Source organism: Erythrolamprus reginae, chromosome 6, assembly GCF_031021105.1.
Source record: "Erythrolamprus reginae isolate rEryReg1 chromosome 6, rEryReg1.hap1, whole genome shotgun sequence".
Taxonomy (NCBI): domain Eukaryota; kingdom Metazoa; phylum Chordata; class Lepidosauria; order Squamata; family Dipsadidae; genus Erythrolamprus; species Erythrolamprus reginae.
In genome coordinates this window covers 47,450,929-47,472,789 of record NC_091955.1, presented here as the reverse complement: position 1 = coordinate 47,472,789, position 21,861 = coordinate 47,450,929, and the positions used below count along the sequence as shown (strand labels likewise).

General features: G+C 37.8%; 1 protein-coding gene across 1 annotated transcript in view; it reads right to left on the bottom strand.

Moving 5' to 3' along the window:
- TRHDE (thyrotropin releasing hormone degrading enzyme) overlaps positions 1–21,861 on the bottom strand; it is a 391,977-nt gene that overhangs the window by 152,216 nt on the left and 217,900 nt on the right. The window contains exons 5-6 of the mRNA XM_070755729.1: positions 10,500–10,613; positions 702–839 (exon numbers count right to left, since the gene is read on the bottom strand). Of these exons, the coding sequence (XP_070611830.1) occupies positions 702–839; positions 10,500–10,613 (252 nt within the window). The remainder of the gene's footprint in view (positions 1–701; positions 840–10,499; positions 10,614–21,861) is intronic.

Below are 21,861 nucleotides of genomic sequence, written 5' to 3'. Positions count from 1 at the left end.
TAATATATATATTTATGCCTGTGCCAATATTTAATCCTGTGCCAATGTATTTTATTGTATTGTTTGTGTGTGTATGACTTTGAATGGTTTCTGATAAAGCCAAATGGGAATATTTTTCCTAAGTAAAACTATATTTATTAATTGGTTGAAAGATTTTAAATACAGTAATATATAAGGGTATGAAGAATTGAAACTTTCTGACCTTGAGGTAGAAATTAATCTTTTCATAGGGCTCAGAAAGCAGTAAGTTAAAATGATTGTGCATGAACCTTTGGTTAGAAATGACAATTCTTAATTTGACTAGCTGTAATTACTGTAAAGTATGTTGCACTCATAACTAACTGTAAATACAAAATGCACATTAGTCTGAATACTAAAAGAAAATTGGTGTCTAATTAAACCAGGTGTGATTCATATTATTCAGGTCATTTCAGTATTCATGACTATTTTCAACTGAACTGCTTTGTAATGTAATGTTATTTTCAAGAGCTTCAGAGGACATTTTCTGTAATCTCTGCATGAAATTTCTTTCATTGCAATTCTGATCAAAGTGGAATGGGGTGTTAGTAGAGCATAGAGGAGGAAGAGGAAATACGGTAATTAACTGACAATAGAACATGAAGGTAAAGAAACTTTAAAATAAATGCCAGAAAAATCCCACAAATACTGTATACAACTTGTGTCCTTTCTTCTGTTCCCACCTTTTTATACGCGATCCAGTCAAAGACTCGATCAATATCTGTGGCCTGCTGCACGTCTTGTGACACTGGATGTGAACTTGTCAGGCCATCAAGTAACATGACTTCATGTAAGACATCTGTCAGAAACCTCTGCTTCTCCTGAAATGCAACAAAACATGCTCATACATTTGTAGTGGGATTAAAAACCATTATTTATACATTCCTTTTTATAAGATAATTTTACCTCATATTGGCTTTATGAGGTTTTTTTCCATTGAATTGTACATTACCACAATCATTTTCTGAAAAAAGATGAGTGTCAATTCTTCATGGTTTCAAATGAAGTACTCTTATTTAGAAAAAAATTGAAAGATATTTTATTAACCACTTTTAGATTATATTTACCTACATTGCCTGCACTTTTGTATTATTTATACAAAAATCTTCTGCGAACTTCACGTTTCAAAAATATATGTTATAATAGTTAACTATTTCATGACTTTGTACATTGTACATGGAAAATAATATTTATCTATGTGCTGATACCAATTTTCTCTGCAATATAAAATGCTGTTCCATTTGTGATCCAGGGCAACCCCATGGGCCTGTTCTAGGCATCTGGTGGGCCAGATCTAGCCTGCTGGCCTTGAGTTTCACACTCCTGATCTAAAGCTTGCAGTTCCATTTCCAGCCCAGGCTTGTTAAACAATTCAACAGACATAAGAATAAAGCATTTTAATATGTTACATTAGGAAGCCTTCTTGGTAAAAAAAAATCTGACATCAGCATTTCCTTCCTTTCATAAATGTAGTCAAATTTTGTCACAAGAAACAAAATATTCAAGAACTAATAATCATGCAGGGATCTTCTTCTGTTTATTCATGATAAATACTAGAGAATATTGGAAAGCAGCAATATAAAGCAGAAGGAAGCCAGCTTAGTTATGAACTTATCATAGCTGTCAATTATTCAAAGTAATTGGCTTTTAATAAAAAGAAAGAAAGAAATGTGCTAGGAAAAGACACTAACGAAAGATCAATACAAAACTCACATTTTGGCATCTTAAAAGGGAAGGTGTTTCATTCTTATTACCTATTCTGGTGTGAGAACATAGAGTAATATGTTCTTGGTTTAGAAGTATTCTCAATGAAAATTGCAGCCATATATTAATGTTTCATGCCAGAACAAGACAGCGAGTTACATTATCTCTGTTGGAAAAACTAACTCATGCAGCCCATACAATAATGATATTCTGAGATTTGCTATCCATTCATTACATTTTAACTACCCAACATCTGGTGAGCTCTGCTATTTGAAGATATTATTTAGTATTTACATATATTTTATATCAAACTGTTATTATTTTACTATTGTAGTTTTTGCATTTTAAACGCTATAAATTCAGGTAAAGCAAATAGGTATCACTTGTTCTCTACACGCTAATAACTTGTTAACAATTATGCACTTATATTTTCAAGAATTATGTACAAACTATTCTATTTAAGGCTTGTAAGAAAAACAGCAGCAATTAAAATTTATGAGATAATTAGATGGTCATTTATAACTAGCAATTAAATTACAGGTGCTGTGTATGAATAAAATGTACAAATGAAGAGTTCACTTAACTTATGTTTTCAAAAACATATAAATTATCTATTCTTCCTTCTGATAGTTCACACGTTTATTATATACATATGATGAAAAGGAAGTCACTTCTCCTGAGTTTATAATACTGGTTGACATAAAAACAACCACTTAAGATAATTAGTATGACTTTATGTATTTATGTATGTATGTATGTATGTATGTATGTATGTATGTATGTATGTATTTATTAGATTTGTATGCCTCCCCTCTCCGCAGACTAGGGGCGGCTCACAAAAATAATACAAACAATATTTCACAATTCTAATATTACAAAGTCTCTAAAAAAAACCCCTTATTTAAAAACAAGCATACACACAAACATACTATGCATAAATTATATAGGCCCGGGGAAGATGTCTCAGTTCCCCCATGCCTGACGGCAGAAGTGGGTTTTAAGAAGTTTACGAAAGGCAAGGAGGGTGTGAGCAGTCCTAATCTCTGGGGGGAGCTGGTTCCAGAGGGTCGGGGCCCCCACAGAGAAGGCTCTTCCCCTGGGTCCCGCCAGACGACATTGTTTAGTCAACGGGACCCAGAGGAGGCCAACTCTGTGGGACCTAACTGGTCGCTGAGATTCGTGCGGCAGAAGGCGGTCCCAGAGATATTCTGGTCCGATGCCATGAAGGGCTTTATAGGTCATAACCAACACTTTGAATTGTGACCGGAAACTGATCGGCAACCAATGCAGACTGCGGAGTGTTGGTGTAACATGGGCATACCTAGGGAAGCCCATGATTGCTCTCGCAGCTGCATTCTGCACTATCTGAAGTTTACGAACACTTTTCAAAGGTAGCCCCATGTAGAGAGTGTTACAGTAGTCGAACCTCGAGGTGATGAGGGCATGAGTGACTGTGAGCAGTGAGTCCCGGTCCAGATAGGGCCACAACTGGTGCACCAGGCAAACCTGGGCAAACGTCCCCTCGCCACAGCTGAAAGATGTTTCTCTAATGTGAGCTGTGGATTGAGTACACCCAAGTTGCGGACACTCTCTGAGGGGGTCAGTAATTCCCCCCCCAGGGTAATGGACGGACAGGTGAGATTGTCCTTGGGAGGCAAAACCCACAGCCACTCCATCTTATCAGGGTTGAGTTTGAGTCTGTTGACACCCATCCAGACCCCAACAGCCTCCAGGCACCGGCACATCACTTTCACTGCTTCGTTGACTGGACATGGGGTGGAGATGTACAACTGGGTATCATCAGCATACTGATGATACCTCACCCCATGCCATTAATAGAATATTGAGACAGATATAAGAAATCATTGTTTCAAGGTCTAATATTAACAGACAAAAGCAATCCACCATCTCTGCATGTGTTCTCAGCTATTCTTGCTGCAGCCCATAGAATCCTAAGGATGCCTCCCTGTGTTTTTTCTTTTTCACTACCCAACCAATCAGCAATTAGCTGTTTGAATTTTGATACATAAACATGGGGATGTGCAATGGTCATAAGTGTGAAAAGTGTGAAAATAGTCATAAATCTCTTTTTTCAGTGCCCTTGTAACTTTGAATGGTCACTAAACCAACTGTTGTAAGTCAAGGACTACCTCTATCTTAAATAATGACATATAAAACTTCTTGAAGTTACTCTCTACTGTTGCTGAAAGAAAGACCACGAACAGTGGGGTCAAATTAGATGTCAGGAAGAACTTCTTGATTATATAGACTTTTAACCAGTAGAACAGTTGCCATATGAAGTGGGTGCTGCGCCTATGGAGGTTATTATGAAATCTAAGATATTTGATGAAATCTAAGATATTTTTCTTCTAAAAATGATTAATATGTATTACATATTCAGAATAGGTTACTAAATACTAGTCCACTAGTGTAAATTGTGTATTTACTTACTGCCTATTCTGCTGTGAAAGGATTTCTTTCCTGGAACCTCATCAGTGGAAAATGAGAGAAAAATAGTACCAGAATTTTCATATTATTGTGTGTTATTAATTAAAAGCTCTTTATCTAGATCCTTAAACAAAAATAGTTAAAGAAGGAATATTTCCTTTAAAAGATTGAAAATAAAGTCTCTGTATTACTTGAAGGCATGAAATTTATGTTGAAGTAAAACAAGTATTTCGAAAATAATCCACTGAAATAATGAAATCAGTTGAGACACTTTTCAGTATTGGTTGCAATCTTTCATGCACTTTTATGATTTGAACTGTATGACTCTCACAAAATGTTACAGCATTTTAATGAAGGTGATAAATATTTCAGTAGATAGTTTAAGGCAAGTACTTATAGTTTTATTCATCTTTGTTTAAAATCCTATTCAGGAAGGAGATCAACAAATGAGACCATCCTCTAGGGTTCTAGGGTGTTTATGATGAGGTATTTTAAAGTACAGTAGTTAGTTGAAACAACCTTACCTTAATGATGCTCAATTAATATTTATTAATATTTATTATTGTGTTTAAATCCACTCATCTCTGACTTTATAAAAAGAGAGTGATTACCGGTATATGCAGCTATTTCAATTTTAACCTAGTTTCAGTTTTCCAATAGAAATGATAGGATCAACTAGAGAATGGAGTACTATTCTGTTGATGGACTGCTTCAATTCATGGCAGGGAAGAATTTGCATAATTGCTGGAATTCAGAATTTAATCTTTGATTAAATGTTTGGTTTTTCCAGGAACTATATTGGATAAATTAAGACAGGATATTTCAAGGTGCTTGTTGTGCTCAAATATTTCCCCTGATTCAGTTTCCCCCACCCCTTCTTTTCCTGAGAGGATACACTGTCAATCTATATTGATAATATTTGGCCGTAAGCATGTTAGACACATTTTATTAAAATATATTATCTCCATAAACTATGAATATTTTTAAGGGGACACAGTTAAGGAAAAGTCACAGTAGCCTTCTTTAAAAAAAAGAAGATTAAGGGAGCAACAAGAGAATTCAATGCAACTGTCATCACTGATGTATTCTGTCTTGACTCATCCAATAAAGTTGTTAACAAAGCAAAACTTTTATGAGCGAAAGGGAGAAGGCCATTGAGTCCTTTTAAATGCTTTATCAGCACTGAGTGTGGTAGTGCTTACTAAAGCATTTGACACTTGGTATTTTATGGATAAAAAGGGAAATCACTCACTAGCAATTCACTTTGTCATAGTCTTCTCCACTGCATTCTACTAACACAGACATTCAAGGACAAAAATAATGTCACCCCCCTACCTCTAAGGGGAAGCAGAAAAATAAAGAGGTACAGATACTACCTAGACAGGACTGCATCTAATATTTTCATTAAAGCAATTTAAAGAACTCTAAACCCAAATACCCTGATTAAAACTGATGAAAAGGAAAATCTTTATATATTATTTTTCAGACTGAGAAAAAAAAATACAATTTATTGGTAGCCCCAGTAGTTTCAATTTAAAGGTGCAAAACAATGATTTATTGAAATATTATACATATCTCCTAAAATGTATTCATTAGTGCATGAGACCATGCTTATCTGCACACTAAGCACTGTTTAGAACAACAAATCTCCACTTAGTAATTTAGGATAACATACATCTAAATTTGCAATTAAAGCTAACACTGTCAGGATTAATACAATGAACAAGCACAAAGGGAACAGTTATCACAAGTTTGTTATGTATTTGATTCACCTGTCTACAAATGAATCATTTGGGACAATCATATGTGAGGAAAATGTGTTAGTTTCCTAGTGCATGCCAAAAACATCAATAATGGAACTGAACTGCAGCCTCGAGCTTGGAAGCTCAAGCTATCCACGCCAGTCTCAGATAATCAGATAAGCCAAGCTTAGGCAAGAAAATGCAAAATAGTTTGCTACATCATGTGAAAGGCAATAGAAAGAATTAGCTTTAAACTTTCAAAATTAACTATTTGAAGCTGTATTAATCTTAATGTGGAATAAAGGCTCTTTACAAGCTGCCCCACACTGACTGTTTGGAAAACCTCAATCAAATTTGATTCAACTAAGGAATAATAATACAGGGTAGTTTTCATTATGAAAACTTTAAGGGGGAGTTTTAGAAGTTCTTGAAAAAACTCAGTTGGGTTTTTTATAATCTGATGATATGAAATGGAAGAGATTGAGAACCATGCAACTAAATAAAATTTCTGCCCTGGCTCTATTTTCGTGTAAAGGTAAGCAAACTTCTTGATTGTAAAACTTGTGTCAGAGTTCCAAATAGCATCCAAAACCAAATCAGAGTCTGAGGCAAAGGTTTCCTAAAAGTTTTAATTAACAGAGCCATGTTGGCACATCTGAAAGAAACTGAAATCTGAAGTCTCAGGGTTGCTCCAACCAGTTGAAAGTCTTGTCCCCACACCCCCAAGTCCATCACATTGACCAATCTTCAACTACCGACTTGGCAGAAATTGTAAAACTTGTGTCAGAGTTCCAAATAGCATCCAAAACCAAATCAGAGTCTGAGGCAAAGGTTTCCTAAAAGTTTTAATTAACAGATCCATGTTGGCACATCTGAAAGAAACTGAAATCTGAAGTCTCAGGGTTGCTCCAACCAGTTGAAAGTCTTGTCCCCACACCCCCAAGTCCATCACATTGACCAATCTTCAACTACCGACTTGGCAGAAACACCCATCTTCTTCCATGCAGATGAAGGTGCAGGAGTGCAAATTCCCCTCCCAAATTCCCACAGCAAAGAATACATTTTAAAATACCATAAAGTGTGTCAGGCCAAAGACCCCAACTAAAATGGATTCGTCCTGACAACTGGCTTATTGTTATATCCAAATCTGCCCCTTGCAATAAAGCAAAGGTAAATTCTCAAGAGTATCATTTATCTTGCACAGATAGAAATTGACTTCAAAATATGACAGAAGCAATTTTAACATGCATATATGTATAAATTCATTGCAAATCTTACAGTACTGTATTTTCAAATAGCAATAGCAATAATAAATAATAACAACTATTCCATTTTTAAATGTCAGAATAATCTTTAACAACAGAAACTTCCACCTGTGCTGAAATATTTCTAATCATAAAAATACACATAGGTGATGCTATCTATTTCATGATGTAAAACACAAAAAAGTAGTAGTAGTAATCAGAAGAAATTGAAGGCCAACTTTATACACGCCTGTTCATACTCTTCCTGCCTTCTTTGAACTTCACATAATTTTTATTCAATTACAAAATTCTCGATTTTTAACTTCCTCTCAATATATCCTTCTTTTGTAGTGGATACAATTCAGACTCCATTTACTTTTTATTGCTTTTTTTCATGCTCAGTTCTGAAATATGAACTAGTCATTTCTTAAGAGTGTAAGAAAGAAATGCTTTATTAACCATATACTGTATTACTCTTACTGCATTCACATTCATAGTGGGCAAAACAATCCCACAGCCAAACCCTATTCCCTATAACCTGGATATCTGAAGGATCACTTGTCTCCAATAATTTCTGCTCACCCACTATGTTATAGCAAAAGAAGTGTCTTCCATCCCTCCTCCATTAAATATTGCTATCTTGTAGACCCAAAGAAACTGCAGCTCCCACTCTCTGGAACAGCATTCCCCAGAGATAAAAGTGGGCTCTTTTGGGAGTTCCAGAAAGCTTTGAAAACCTGGTTTTAGCCTCAAGCTTGCAGTTAATGTTTGTTTTATCTATAACCCTTGTTTCGTTTGTCATTTTAATCTGGGTTATCAGTTTGATTTAAAGTGTTAGCTGTGTTTATGTTTTTTCTACTATTGTCTGCTACCAAGTCCATTGGAATTGGATGTCTAAATAAACTGAATTTAACAACAACAAAAACAACAACAATAATAATAGAAGCAGAGCTTTCTTTGAAATTAAATAAAAGCTTATATTAATTCAATTCAATTCAAATCTTTATTGTCAATGCACAACATATGTGTACAATGAGATTGGATGAGCCTCCCCCCAGTGCATCCCCCCAAACACAAAATGCACAAAAAATATATCTCAATATCTCATAAGTGAAAAAACCCTAATCCAATAGTTCATACTAATAGATACCCAATCTTATATACATATAAATATATGTGCATAACATTACATTATACAGTGATACCTCTACTTATGAACTTAATTTGTTCCGTGAGCAGGTTCTTAAGTAGAAACGTTTGTAAGAAGAAGCAATTTTTCCCATAGGAATCAATTTAAAAGCAAATAATGTGTGCGATTGGGAAAACCACAGGGAGGGTGGAGGCCCTATTTCCTCTCAGGAGATTCCTAGAGAGGCCCACGGAGGCTTCTCCCTGCCTTTTCCAGCCCTGTTTCTGACCAGGAGATTCCTAGAGAGGCCCCACAGAGGCTTCTCCCCGCCTTTTCCGGCCATTTCCTCCCAAGAAATTCCTAGAGAGGCCCCCATGGAGGCTTCTCCCTGCCCTTTCTGGTTACAGTTTCAGAGGCTCAGGTTTGTAAGGTTCTTGAGAAGAGGCAAAAAAATCTTGAACACCTGGTTCTTATCTAGAAAAGTTCGTAAGTAGAGGTGTTTGTAGGTAGAAGTACCACTGTATTATATTGCACCAGTGTAGACATATTGCATGTTGTGCTGGCCCTGCAAGTCTATCATTTATTTATTTATTACTTGATTTCTATGCTGCCCTTTTCCTGAGACTCAAGGCGGCTATACCAAATAGTTACGGGGTTACATTGCATTCAGAAGTCTGGCAGTCCATGGATTTTCAGCCTGTTTATTTGACCGGCTATGCTTCTTTATCTCCTGACTGATCATAGGAGAATAAAGAAGAGATGATCCAGGTGTGAATTGTCTTGCTGATGTTTAGGTGCAAGTTGTTTTCTGAGCACCATGTGGATAACTTCTGGATCTCTTCCCTATATGCTAATTTGTCATCTCCTATAATAAGGCCCAGTATAGTGATATCATCTGCAAACTTGATAATAACGTTGGATGGGTCAGAAGGTGTACAATGAGTACAGGTAGGGACTGAGCACCCAGCCCTAGGGAAAACCAGTGCTGAGCTTCAGGGAGGAGGATATGAAATGCTCAACCCTCACTATTTATGCATTACACTTGGAACAATGTGACCAAAATTTAACAAGTTCCCTTTTCTGTTGGGGGACAGGAGAATTCTTACTTTCTTTGGGGGGGGGGGGGGGCGGAGATTGTTTGCAGTTCAAATAAATGTACCTTTGTGAAAGAGTTGTCAGGTATGATAGAGGCTTAGTTTATATTTTTATAATAAAAACATATCTGTAAAAATATCAAACCACAGAAAAATACACACAGACACACACACACATATATATATGAGCAAGTATTTTTTAGGGAATACAATGAGATGTTTAAAGTATCTATTTTAGTAAGTTAGTAGTCCTTTGCTTTACATTATTGTTCCTACTACACACAAGAAATTGTTATGTATGTAGAAGTAGTTAATAATACATTATAAAATAATTTAAATTACAATTTAAATAAAAATAGGCTTATTTCTTTTATAATAAAAGGGAAATTTCACTTGTCATTTGTCTATGGAGATTCTCAGTCATCCAGGTCAAGGTTGTACCAAGGTGCTTTTTCAAGAGGCAACTGGACTTTCTGGGGGGTTTTTTGAAGATGTTTCACATCTCATCCAAGAAGATTCTTCAGCTCTTTTCTTTTCAAAGAAAACCCTGAAAGTCCAGTTGCCTCTTGGAAAAGAACCTTAGGACACTTATCATTTGGTATTTTTCCAGTGCTCTCAAATAACATAACATTAATCAGACTTCCACAGTACCAGATATTTGACGCATGTGGATGGATGGATGGATGGTATGCACTCCACATACACACATACAGATAGACACCTAAATATACACACATACTGAAAACTACAGTGACATACTCATCAGTCATCATGAGCAATGACTGGCTTGAAGTAGATCTTACTTTTTTACTATTTTTCTATAATAGCTCCAGTCAAACTGTGTTTCTCCAATTCTATTGAGATTAGGCTTCTCACAGCTCATAGCCAATGGAAAACTATCAAAATTCATGCTGTAGAAACAGTGGAAGCTGAAGTCTCAGCATCCATGTAATACCAGGTTGAAGTATATTGACCTAGAGAATAATCACATATATGCTACTGCAGGCATGTGTGTGTTATATGCTTGAATTACAATTCCCTGAAGTGTGGCCCCAACCAAGATTATGAAAGGAATGTATCCTTTTAGCAGATTTTATATAATAAACCTTAATAAACTTACCAAATTCCAACCTGGATAGAGATAGTCAGTTCCAACAAATTCAAAATAGTGAGCAAAGCCTTCTTTTAGCCACACATCTTCCCACCATACTGGAGTTACAAGATCACCAAACCACTGAAAAATAAATCCAGCTTGATTAAATTACTGCTTTTGTTTATAGTTTTAATTTCTGTACATTCTATTTCTATAATCAAGTGAAATTAATTCCTTGCAACAGCACTGAAGAGTGATTGTATAAATTATGAATGCTTAATTTTTATTATCTTGATTTACCGCATAAATGTTAATAAAGAGTTCAACACAAGCTGTCCCCATGAAAGGTTATCAGGATAACTGCATCCTGTATAACTTTTAATTTATTTCCTTTACAATAGCGATAGGCATTTATGAGAAATTGGAATCATATCTGAACTTTATGAAAAATCATAGGAGGCCATCTGGTAATACAGTGAGGATAACAGAATACATATACCTGAAATTTTCTGATTCAATTTTGGGCAGGTTTGGGGGACAGCTAAGAATAAGAATGGGAGCAGAGGCCTCTGTGAGGCAAATAGGAAATATATGCAGGCCACAAGTCTCTTCCTTTATAATATCAGTAAATACTAAACCACAGTTTCTGAAATAACAGACTAAATAAAAGAATGGAATGAAATGATTGTTCAACCAAAACATGTTCTTTAAATATTGAAATCATTGGACAGAAAGGACCACGATCGTGTTTCATAAGGATATTTTTGGCCTCAACAAGACACTTAAATACTGCTTCTCTTTAATTCCACAAGAATGAACTGCATAAATCAAATTACATTATATCAAAGGAAAACGAATATTATCACATTGGAAACTTACCTAATGTACTGGGATCTGACTTATGCATGCTTATAGTCATTAATTAATCATGACTAATTTGTTCACTGATTTCATGGGATCTACCTCATCTGAGACAGGACTCGATTTATTATCAAATAATTATTCAAATATAAACTTCATTATGGTTATAATAAAATTCATACTATTCTTTCTTAATAGTTATGGATTTGGTGACTTTGGGGTTTGCCATTTAAATAACCTAGGGATATTTTCTGTAATCCTAAAACAGTTTGTAGAGCAGCATTTGCTGGAGAGACGGAGTAACGACACGGACACAAGAGCTGGATTTAAACTGGGTCACTTTTATTAACATAAATTTGCATAATTTATTCGTTAAATTTGCATAAATTAGCATAATCAACTATGACCCGGAAATGGACCTGCAGGGTCAAACAAATACTTCCGGGGCGGAAATGACGTTATGACAAAAACTTCCTGGGCAACTCATGGGCGTATCTCGATGCAAGTCCAGGTGAGGGACCAGTCCATCACCTGCGACCCTGCCATGCTTTGCATGAGGGGGGTCCCACCGGCTACCCCGAATCCGGGAATTAAAGGTGCAGGACCCAAAGACAGGTTCCCCCCAGCTGCTCAGGCAGGCACTCCCTCCATGAGCTTGCGGAGAACCTGTCAATCATCCCCAAAGATGCCCAAGGGAGAAAGCGCGGTTGCTAAACCACCCCAGTTTTCCGCCCCTAACCTGCCTACCCAAATGACCAAAGGTAAGCCAATTAACTTAATAAATGCAAGCACCCCCTAACCGCACATCTATCTCCTCAGTGTGGAATGGGCGAAAAAACAGCCCGGCTAAGAGGCAGAACTGCAAAAAATTCCCATTCGGCCCCCTAATGGCGACCCCTAAGCATACTGCAAAATAGGGAGGGCGGGCGGGTGTCTGCTCGTGGCTTGCTGTCCGGGCGAAAAGGAAGAGCCCCGGGCCTGCTCGCCCTTATATAGGGCAAGCAGGCCCCGCCCGGACCAATCAGCAGCCGGGCCAGACAGGCCCGAACTCCCGAGCGAAGTCTCATCTCGTGAGACTTCGCTCAGGATTCAAGATGGCGGCCGCCATGAAGGTCCGGTGTCTCCCGGTCCCTCCAGCAAAGCCTGCTGCCGGGTAAGTCCGGCGCTGCAATTTCCTGGAGATTGGGATGTCCCTGATCATTAACCTTTCAATGAAGATCTGTTTGTTGAGCCAGGCACTTGGGTCAGGAGCTTAGGCAAGCTCTGCTGATGATGTGCTCTTTGTGATTATGATATGCTGTTTATCTCAAGCACATGAATTATTGGCTGTGGTTGTTGCTTTTTAAAAAATCCTTGTACACAGCCCAAAGTCACTGCTGTGATATCAGCAGCCATATCATTAAAATCAGTAAAATAACTTTGACTAGTCATATAGGTTTGATCATTGCGAATTGTTTCCCAATTCTCTGCAGGATAATCTTACAAGGACTGTAAAAGGAAAGCAACTGATCTCTCAGTAGGGAAGGCAATTTCATCCTATTCCAGGGAATACAATAAAAGAAATTGTGCACTCATTCTGAAGGGCAAATATTGATACTACAGATGGGCAAGTAGTGGCATTTTCTTTATAAAAACAACTTAACTCATATGTACATATGCATAAGCAATGGATAAATTAAACATGATTAGTAAATCATGTTAAATTAGCTTTCAGCCAATTAAACTAAAGAAACTATTGATGCTTGATTTAAATATACCAGTACAGTACCTGTCAGTTAGATGTACAGTACAGTTAATGTAAAAACAAATTAGAACACCCAGGGAAAGTAACAGCTTCAGAGATTCTCTTATGTTTTCCTATGTACCAGTCCTATAAAGACTTAAATACATTTTGAATTATTTCAATAAATTTGCTTAGTAATATATTTGCAATGTTTATTATATTGATATATTTGATAGATACTTGTTTTAGAAGTCCTTTCCAATGTCAAAAATCTTATGTAATTATATATGTAACTATACATTTTTGTAATTATATGCAATTGTATATGTATTTATAAAGGTTTAATAAAAAGTATTTCTGATGAACAAATCACTGGATAAGATTTTCTGTGTTAGCGTATCAGAAATTAATTTAAGATATTCTGGTTGCTATTGGCCTATAACAATAATTTTAACACAAAAAGCTAAACTATATAAAAATTATAACTTTTTTTTTAAAAAAAGATAGTTGCAAAATAAATAGGTAGTTTTACTGAGTTACATTTAATGTATTGAATGGGAAGATGTAGATGTATGGTATCAAATTGCAAAGAACCCTTAATCAGACAAATCAGTAAACCTCTATGGCTAATTAAAAGCTCTAGTTATTACCCAATGCATTAAAGAATAACTTTACAATTAAACTCTCCAAGGTGTGACCTTTAGCAATGGAGTGGGGAGTTCTATGCCTTTTCAAAAATCCAGTGGTTTTTTCTTTCCAGAAAGCTGTTCACTTGTCTTGTTGACCATTTCCTTCAGAAGATGATGGATGGAATATAAGTGGGGACATAATTTTAAGTTGATACTAACCAGGGAAGAAGATTTAATAAGTGATATTGAAATAATGGAAATATTGAAATGAAGAAACCATGCAATGTAATCATGTTTGCTTTTAAGGATAATCCAGCCAAAACATTGAATTTAAGAAAATGGGTTTTTAATAATCTAATAACTCTACTGAATAGAAGTACCTGACCTTAAATATAATGGCTCGATATACCCCCTCATTTTAAAAAATCCAATAAACATTGTGGAGAATCAACGCTGTTTAATGGAAGAGACGTGAAACTGGGTGTGTGCTTTAAAACCATGATTTCTACTTCAAAAAAACAATCTTTGTTAAATGCTGTGCTGGGGAAAGCTTTTGGTAAGCAAACACATATGTTTAAGTAAATGAATGGACTTTATCTCAGAAATGCAGATAAGACTTAGTTTCTGGCACATAGATTACAGCTAGCTCTAAAAAGAAAAATAACTGCTTCTATGATGTTTTAAACCCGTTTCATCATGTATGCTTGAGTTCAAATAAAGAGTGGGATTATATGATAAAATAAATTATTTCTGAGTTGGGGTTCGCTCCGGATGCCCGTGCATCAGAACGGGGGGGGGGGGGGGAGGGAAGGAGGAAGGGAGGGAGGAAGAAAGCTGGTAAAAGACACTAAAAAGAAAGGGGGCTTCTTCAGTTTTGTTCAAGAAAAAAAAAGAAAAATAATCTAGCAGCTATTCTGCAAAAGGTGACATAAAATAATTTATTAGATTTGTATGCCACCCCTCTCCATAGAAAGAAAGGTGAATTACTCAACTGGTGTTATCCAACAGGTTGTTGTGAGTTTCATCATATAATTGTAAAGGGCAACCTAAAGAGGAAGTCTGATATTGGTAGAGATAAGTTCAGATGGATTTTTAAGAACAATTCTTATTAGGTTATCCATATCATATTTTTTCCATACTAATATTGTAGAAGATTGCTAATACTGTTCTTTAGAAAGACAAAAAAAATCATAGATTTAAAATGGAAAATCTGTTCTTGCCAATAATATTTCTAATGGATCAATAGCAGCTAAATATGGATCAGTAGTGCAATAAAGTTACTGAAAAAGATAATCATATGTGTAGATTATAATATACAGTGGGGAGGAGGGGGGTATTTAGTCAGACACCAATTATGCAAGCTCTCCCATTTAAAAATATGAGAGAGGCCTGTAATTGACATCATAGATAGACCTCAAGTATGCAAAACAACACGAGAAAACACATCCAGAAAATCACATTGTCTGATTTTTTAACAAATTTATTTGCAAATTATGATGGAAAATAAGTATTTGGTCAATAACAAAAGTTCATCTCAATACTTTGTTATATATCCTTTGTTGCCAATGAGAGGCCAAACATTTTCTGTAAGTCCTCACAAGGCTGGCACACACTGTTGCTGGTATGTTGGCCTATTCCTCCATGCAGATCTCCTCAAGGGCAGTGATTTTTTGGGGCTGTCACTGGGTAACACAGACTTTCAACTCCCTCCAAAGGTTTCTATAGGGTTGAGATCTGGAGACTAGCTAGGCCACTCAAGGACCTTGAAATGCTTCTTGCGAAGCCACTCTTTCGTTGCCCTGGCGGTGTGCTTGGGATCATTACCATGCTGAAAGACACAGCCATGTTTCATCTTCAGTGCCCTTGCTGATGGAAGGAGGTTTGCACTCAAATTTTCACGATATATGGCCCCATTTATTCTTTCATGTACACGATCAGTCGTCCTTGTCCCTTTGCAGAGAAGCAGCCCCAAAGCATGATGTTGCCACACTCATGCTTCATAGTAGGTATGGTGTTCTTTGGATGCAACTCAGCATTCTTTCTCCTCCAAACACGACGAGTTGTGTTTCTACCAAACAGTTCTATTTTGGTTTCATCTGACCATATGACATTCTCCCAATACTCTTCTGGATCATCCAGATGCTCTCTAGCAAACTTCAGACGGGGCGGACATATACTGGCTTAAGCAGGGGGGACACGTCTGGCACTGCAGGATCGGTGTCCCTAGTGGTGTAGTGTGTTACTGATGGTAGCCTTCGTTATGTTAGTCCCAGCTCTTTGCAGGTCATTCACTAGGTTCCCCCATGTAGTTCTGGGATTTTTGTTCACCATTCTTGTGATCATTTTGATCTAAAGGGGTGAGATCTAGCCTGGAGCCCCAGGTCAAGGGAGATTATCAATGGTCTTGTATGTCTTCCATTTTCTAAATACTGCTCCCACATCAAGCTGCTTGCCTATTGCAGATTCAGTCTTCCCAGTCTGGTGCAGGGCTACAATTTTGTTTCTGGTGTCCTTCGACAGCTCTTCACCATAGTGGAGTTTGGATTGTGACTGTTTGAGGTTGTGGACATATATCTTTTATACTGATAACAAGTACTACAGGTAATGAGTGGAGGACAGAGGAGCCTCTTAAAGAAGAACTTACAGGTCTGTGAGACCCAGAAATCTTGCTTGTTTGTAGGTGACCAAATACTTATTTTCCACGATAATTTGCAAATAAATTCATTAAAAATCAGACAATGTGACTTTCTGGATGTGTTTTCTCATGTTGTTTCTCATAGTTGAGATCTACCTATAGAATAGAATAGAAATTCTTTATTGGCCAAGTGTGATTGGACACACAAGGAATTTTTCTGGGTGCATATGCTCTCAGTGTACATAAAAGAAAATATAGATTTGTCAAAAATCTTGTGGTACAACACTTAATGTTTGTCATAGGGGTTAAATAAGCAATGAAGAAACAAATGCACGACCGGCAGCTTAAAACTGCCGGCCGAAATTGCCTCGGAGCAGGGCGACGCTGTGGGCGGCTCTATAGAGCCCCGTACTTCCAGGTTGCGGAAAACTCGGAAGTTCGGCTTCTGGCAGCGTGCCAGGTCGGCGCGCCGCCTGCTGGTCGCTGGGGGAGGTCCTGGATCGCCCTATTTAAGGGCGATCCGAAGAGGACCTCCTCCTTGCTTTTTGGCTGTTGAAGCGAACACCCGCCCACCCTCCGCTATTAGCAGTGTGTCCTGAGGAGGTCGCCTCGGGGCCGAATAGGAATTTTTTGTGGCCTCCCCTTTAGAGGCGGCCGTTTTTTCGCCTATTCCATACTGATGGTGCGGACTGGATTGGTTAGGGGGTGCAACGCACTTAGATGTTAGATAGGCCTCCCTTTGGTCACTGGGGTTTGGCAGGTTTGGGGCGGAAATGGGCAATTAGAAGTGACTGCGCATGCTCTTTTGGGCATCCTTGAAAGGGTGATGGACCGCCTCTCTCCAGGAACTAGAGGTTGGAACAATGTCGGGGATTGGAGAGAGGATGTCCATGGGAATCACCGGATCCAATCTCCCTCGGGGATTGGAGGGTGAACTCCTCCCACACGCGAAGGGGCGTGGCTTGGATCCAGGTGAAGGGGGCTACCTTCACCTGGTTCAGCAAGGAGTTTTTGTCCAATGTTGCCAAGGAAGTTTATGGTAGGAATTTCCGCCCCGTTAGTTTTGGCCTCTGCAGGTCCTTAGTTATGTTGAATTTAAATATTTAAAGTTACATATTTAAAGTTACGTTATTTAAATTTATGTTAATTTAATAAAATGACCCTTATTTAATCCACAATATGTCTCAGCGTCTTTACTCCGCTTCCGGGGCAATCAATATTATTAAAAATCTTAGGATACAAGCAACAAGTTACAGTCATACAGTCCTAAGTGGGAGGAAAAGGGTGATAGGAATGATGAGAAAAATCAAGTACAAATAGAAGTGCAGACTTAGTGAAACATTTGACAGTGTTGAGGGAATTTGTAGTACAGTGATGGTGTTGGGGGAAAAACTGTTCTTGTGTCTAGTTGACTTGGTGTGCATGCTCTGTAGCGACATTTTGAGGGTAGGAGTTGAAGCAATTTGTGTCCAGTATGTGAGGGGTCAGTAAATATTTTCACTGATGATATCAATTACAAGTCTCTCTCATCTTTTTAAGTGGGAGAACTTGCACAATTGTTGTCTGTCTAAATACTCTCCCCCACTGTATGTTTATGTATGTGTGTGTGTGTGTGTGTGTGTGTGTCACATGTTTTTGCTGAATTTGAAAATTAAGGGAGACTAGAATAGATCTTTTTCGGCGTTATTTTGGCCTCATCAGTTAGCCATACCCTCACTGGGACATGAACTTGCAACCTTTGCCTCGAAGGCAGAGAATATATATATTCTTTATAAATAGTAATAAGCAATCCTTCTATTTTACATGTGAGAAGTAAGCTGAGCCAATAATTCATAGGGCAGATTTTGTAGTTTAGCAACCTCTCAATTTCAAAAAGGATATGAATCCTTCTATTTGCCCACCATCTAGTCAAAACTAAAGAAGCTTCTTGGATGAGAAACAAAACATCTTCAAAGAAAAACAAGAAATTTCAGTTGCCTCTTGAAAAAGCACTTTTGGGACACAATCTCAAGATATACTTTTTTAAATTCATTGGAACAATGGAAAGAAAAAACTAGACTATGAACCACTTGAGTATATAGGAGTTTCACTTTTACACTGGCAGTGGGCAATCAACCCTTTAGTTTGTTTTTAATCTTGTTTCTAATGAATGTTTTTAAACTAGTCAAATCCTAAATCAAGAAAAAAGTTTAATAATATAAACTCCAGAACTCTGTGAAATATGCTTGAATTCTGGTCAGAAAGATGGATGCTGTTGTCAGAACTCACCCAGAGCATTTGTGTCCAGTTGTGGACCATCATATCAGAAGGATTCAAATGAACTAGAATAGATTAAGAAGTACAATGACAATGAACAAGTGGCTGGACTTTTACGTTCCAGAAAAAAGGAATTGTACATCTATACTATATTCTTGAAAAGGGAAGAATAGGAGGTATATAATAGCACTCTTAAAATATCTGAGGGGAGTCACAAAAAGCAGATATTGTTTGTCATTTAATATTCCAAACTGCAACATTGTAATCTTACTGTAGGACAGTGGTGTTTTTTTACCAGGGTTCCGCGGAACCCAAAGTTTCCGCAAAGGCCACCCAGGGGTTCCATGACTTAATAAAAAAAAAATCCCTGACCAGAACCGTATCATGCAGCAGCAGTAACCCTCACTGCCCCCTCCGTCTCAGGTCTGGGATTTCATTGCCTTACTCCGCTTTTGCCTCTGTCTCCTCCCAGAATGCTTATTTGGGAACCACATCGAAGTCACAGCCCCGCCACTCATTATGGACGCCAGCGGCCAAATGTCCCCCCACATGCGGCATCCTGGGAAGTCTAGTTCTAAGGAAGCTTTCAGAAGTGCACCAAGAAGCCCTCGGCCACCTTTTCACAATAATTCAGCTTTGGCTTTTGGCCGTTGTTGGCTGGGGTGGCAACAGCTCCGCCTTCGACAACTGTCAGCTTTACATTGCTTCTGACCTTTCCCCCAATTAACCTCAGATTGTGCCCATATTTCTGCCCAAATCCCAGTGACTCTGGGTGGTTTACAACATTAAAAATGACAACATAAAACTATGCCTCACCAATGCTAGCAAAAACACACTCAGGTCAACTACTTGTCACCTCTATTCAAGGTCCCTAGACAAGCTGACAAAATCATGTCTTAAGGGCCTTTTGGAAAAGCAACAAGGTGAGGGGGGATTGTATTCCTGGGGCGATGATGTTCCATAAAGAAGGGGCCATCACTGAAAAGACCCTTTTGGAAATGCATAGAAACATAGAAGATTGATGGCAGAAAAAGACCTCATCGTCCGTCTAGTCTGCCCTTATACTATTTCCTGTATTTTATCTTAGGATGGATATATGTTTATCCCAGGCATATTTAAATTCAGTTACTGTGGATTTACCAACCACGTCTGCTGGAAGTTTGTTTCAAGTATCTACTACTCTTTCAGTCAAATAATATTTTCTCATGTTGCTTCTGATCTTTCCCCCAATTAACCTGATTGTACCCCCTTGTTCTTGTGTTCACTTTCCTATTAAAAACACTTCCCTCTTGAACCTTATTTAACCCTTTAACATATTTAAATGTTTTGATCATGCCCCCCCTTTCCCTTCTGTCCTCCAGACTATACAAATTCACCACTAGCATGGACCAATTTATTAAAAAATGAAAGTTAGATGAAGCTGACATTACTGAGCAATCGCCTGATGTTTTTTAGATTAAAAAAAAAATTGGGAGCTCAATTTGAAGGGACATAAGCAGTACCAGTACACAGTACAGGTTCCGCCAGAAATCTGACAACACCAAAGGGTTCCCCTGAAGAAAAAAGGTTGAAAAACACTGCTGTAGAAAGTCATTCCAGGTGAATGAATGTTAAGGGGAAATATCCTAATAGCAGCAGTAGTTTGATGAGTTTTATTTATTTATTTATTTGTTTATTTGTTTGTTTTGTCCAATACAGAATAATACACAATGAGGGTTATAGAGGATATAATCAGGTAGAATGTATTAAAGGGCAAATAGAGGAGAAAATAAAGGAGTAAAATATAACTATGAGAGAATAGCAGAAAAAGATATAGGTATAGAAGAGAAGAGAAGAGAAGAGAAGATATAGGAGAGACAATAGGACAGGGGACAATAGGCACTCTGGTGCACTTATGTATGCCCCTTACTGACCTCTTAGGAACTTGGTGAGGTCAACCGTGGATAGTCTAAGGGTAAAGTGTTGGGGGTTAGGGGATGACACTAGAGAGTCCAGTAGTAAATTCCACGCTTCGACAATTTGATTACTAAAGTCGTATATTTTACAGTCAAGTTTGGAGCGGTTAATATTTAGCTTGTATCTGTTGTGGGTTCTTGTGTTGTTGTGGTTGAAGCTGAAGTAGTCTTTGACAGGCAGGACGTTGCAGCATATGATCTTGTGGGCAATACTTAGATCATGTTTGAGGCATCTTAGTTCTAAGCTTTCTAGACCCAAGGTTGTAAGTCTAGTTTCGTAGGGTGTTCTGTTACGGGTAGAGGAGTGAAGAGCTCTTCTGGTAAAGTATCTCTGGACATTTTCCAGGGTATTAATGTCAGAAATGCGGTAAGGGTTCCAAACAGATGAGCTATATTCCAGGATGGGTCTGGTGAAAGTTTTATAAGATTGCCAGAGCAGAAGCTACGTAGGATTAGATTAACAACTCATAAAACCTTCTTGGTGATGTTGTTGCAATGGGCTTTGGCACTTAAGTCTTTAGTTATTAGTACTCCTTAATCCTTGACCAAGTGGGGATTATCTGTGATAATTTGTTTATTCAGTTTGTATTTGGAGTTTTGATTCTTTTTGCCGATGTGAAGGACAGAGCATTTGCTTGTTGAGATTTGGAGTTGCCATATGTTAGACCAATCAGAAACAGAGTCTAGGTCTTTTTGGAGAGCAGTTGTGTTATTGGTGGTGTTGAAGAGTTTTACATCGTCTGCAAAGAGAACACAGTTGCTTGTGATGAGATCGTAAAGGTAATTGATGTAAAGAATGAAGAGCGTTGGTCCCAGAACACTACCTTGGGGGACACCGCTTTTAACAAGGACAGGGGTAGATATTGTGCTTCCTATTTTAACCACTTGTTGTCTGTTTGACAGGAATGCTGTAATCCAGCTGTGGAGGAATCCTGAGATGCCACAGGATTTGAGTTTTAGAAGTAGTTTGTCGTGGACCACTGAATTGAAGGCTTTGCAGAAGTCAATATAAATTGTATCTATAGATTTTCCTTGTTCAAGATGAGTTGTCCATATGTTTCTGCAGTGGAGGAGCTGTAGGTTGCAGGATAGTTTTTTTCTGAATCCAAATTGTTTGTTAGAGAGCAGATTATTAGTTTCTAGGTGGAGAGTAATTGATTGATTTATAGTTGATTCCATGACTTTAATGGAACGCAGCATAGTGATATTGGTCTGTAGTTATCGACAAGAGAGGGCTCTCTTTTTGGAAGATGGGGATGACCATAGCTTTTGACCATAGCTTAGAAAGTGTGCTGGTTCTGAAGGAGTTTTTTGAAGATTATGCTCAGTG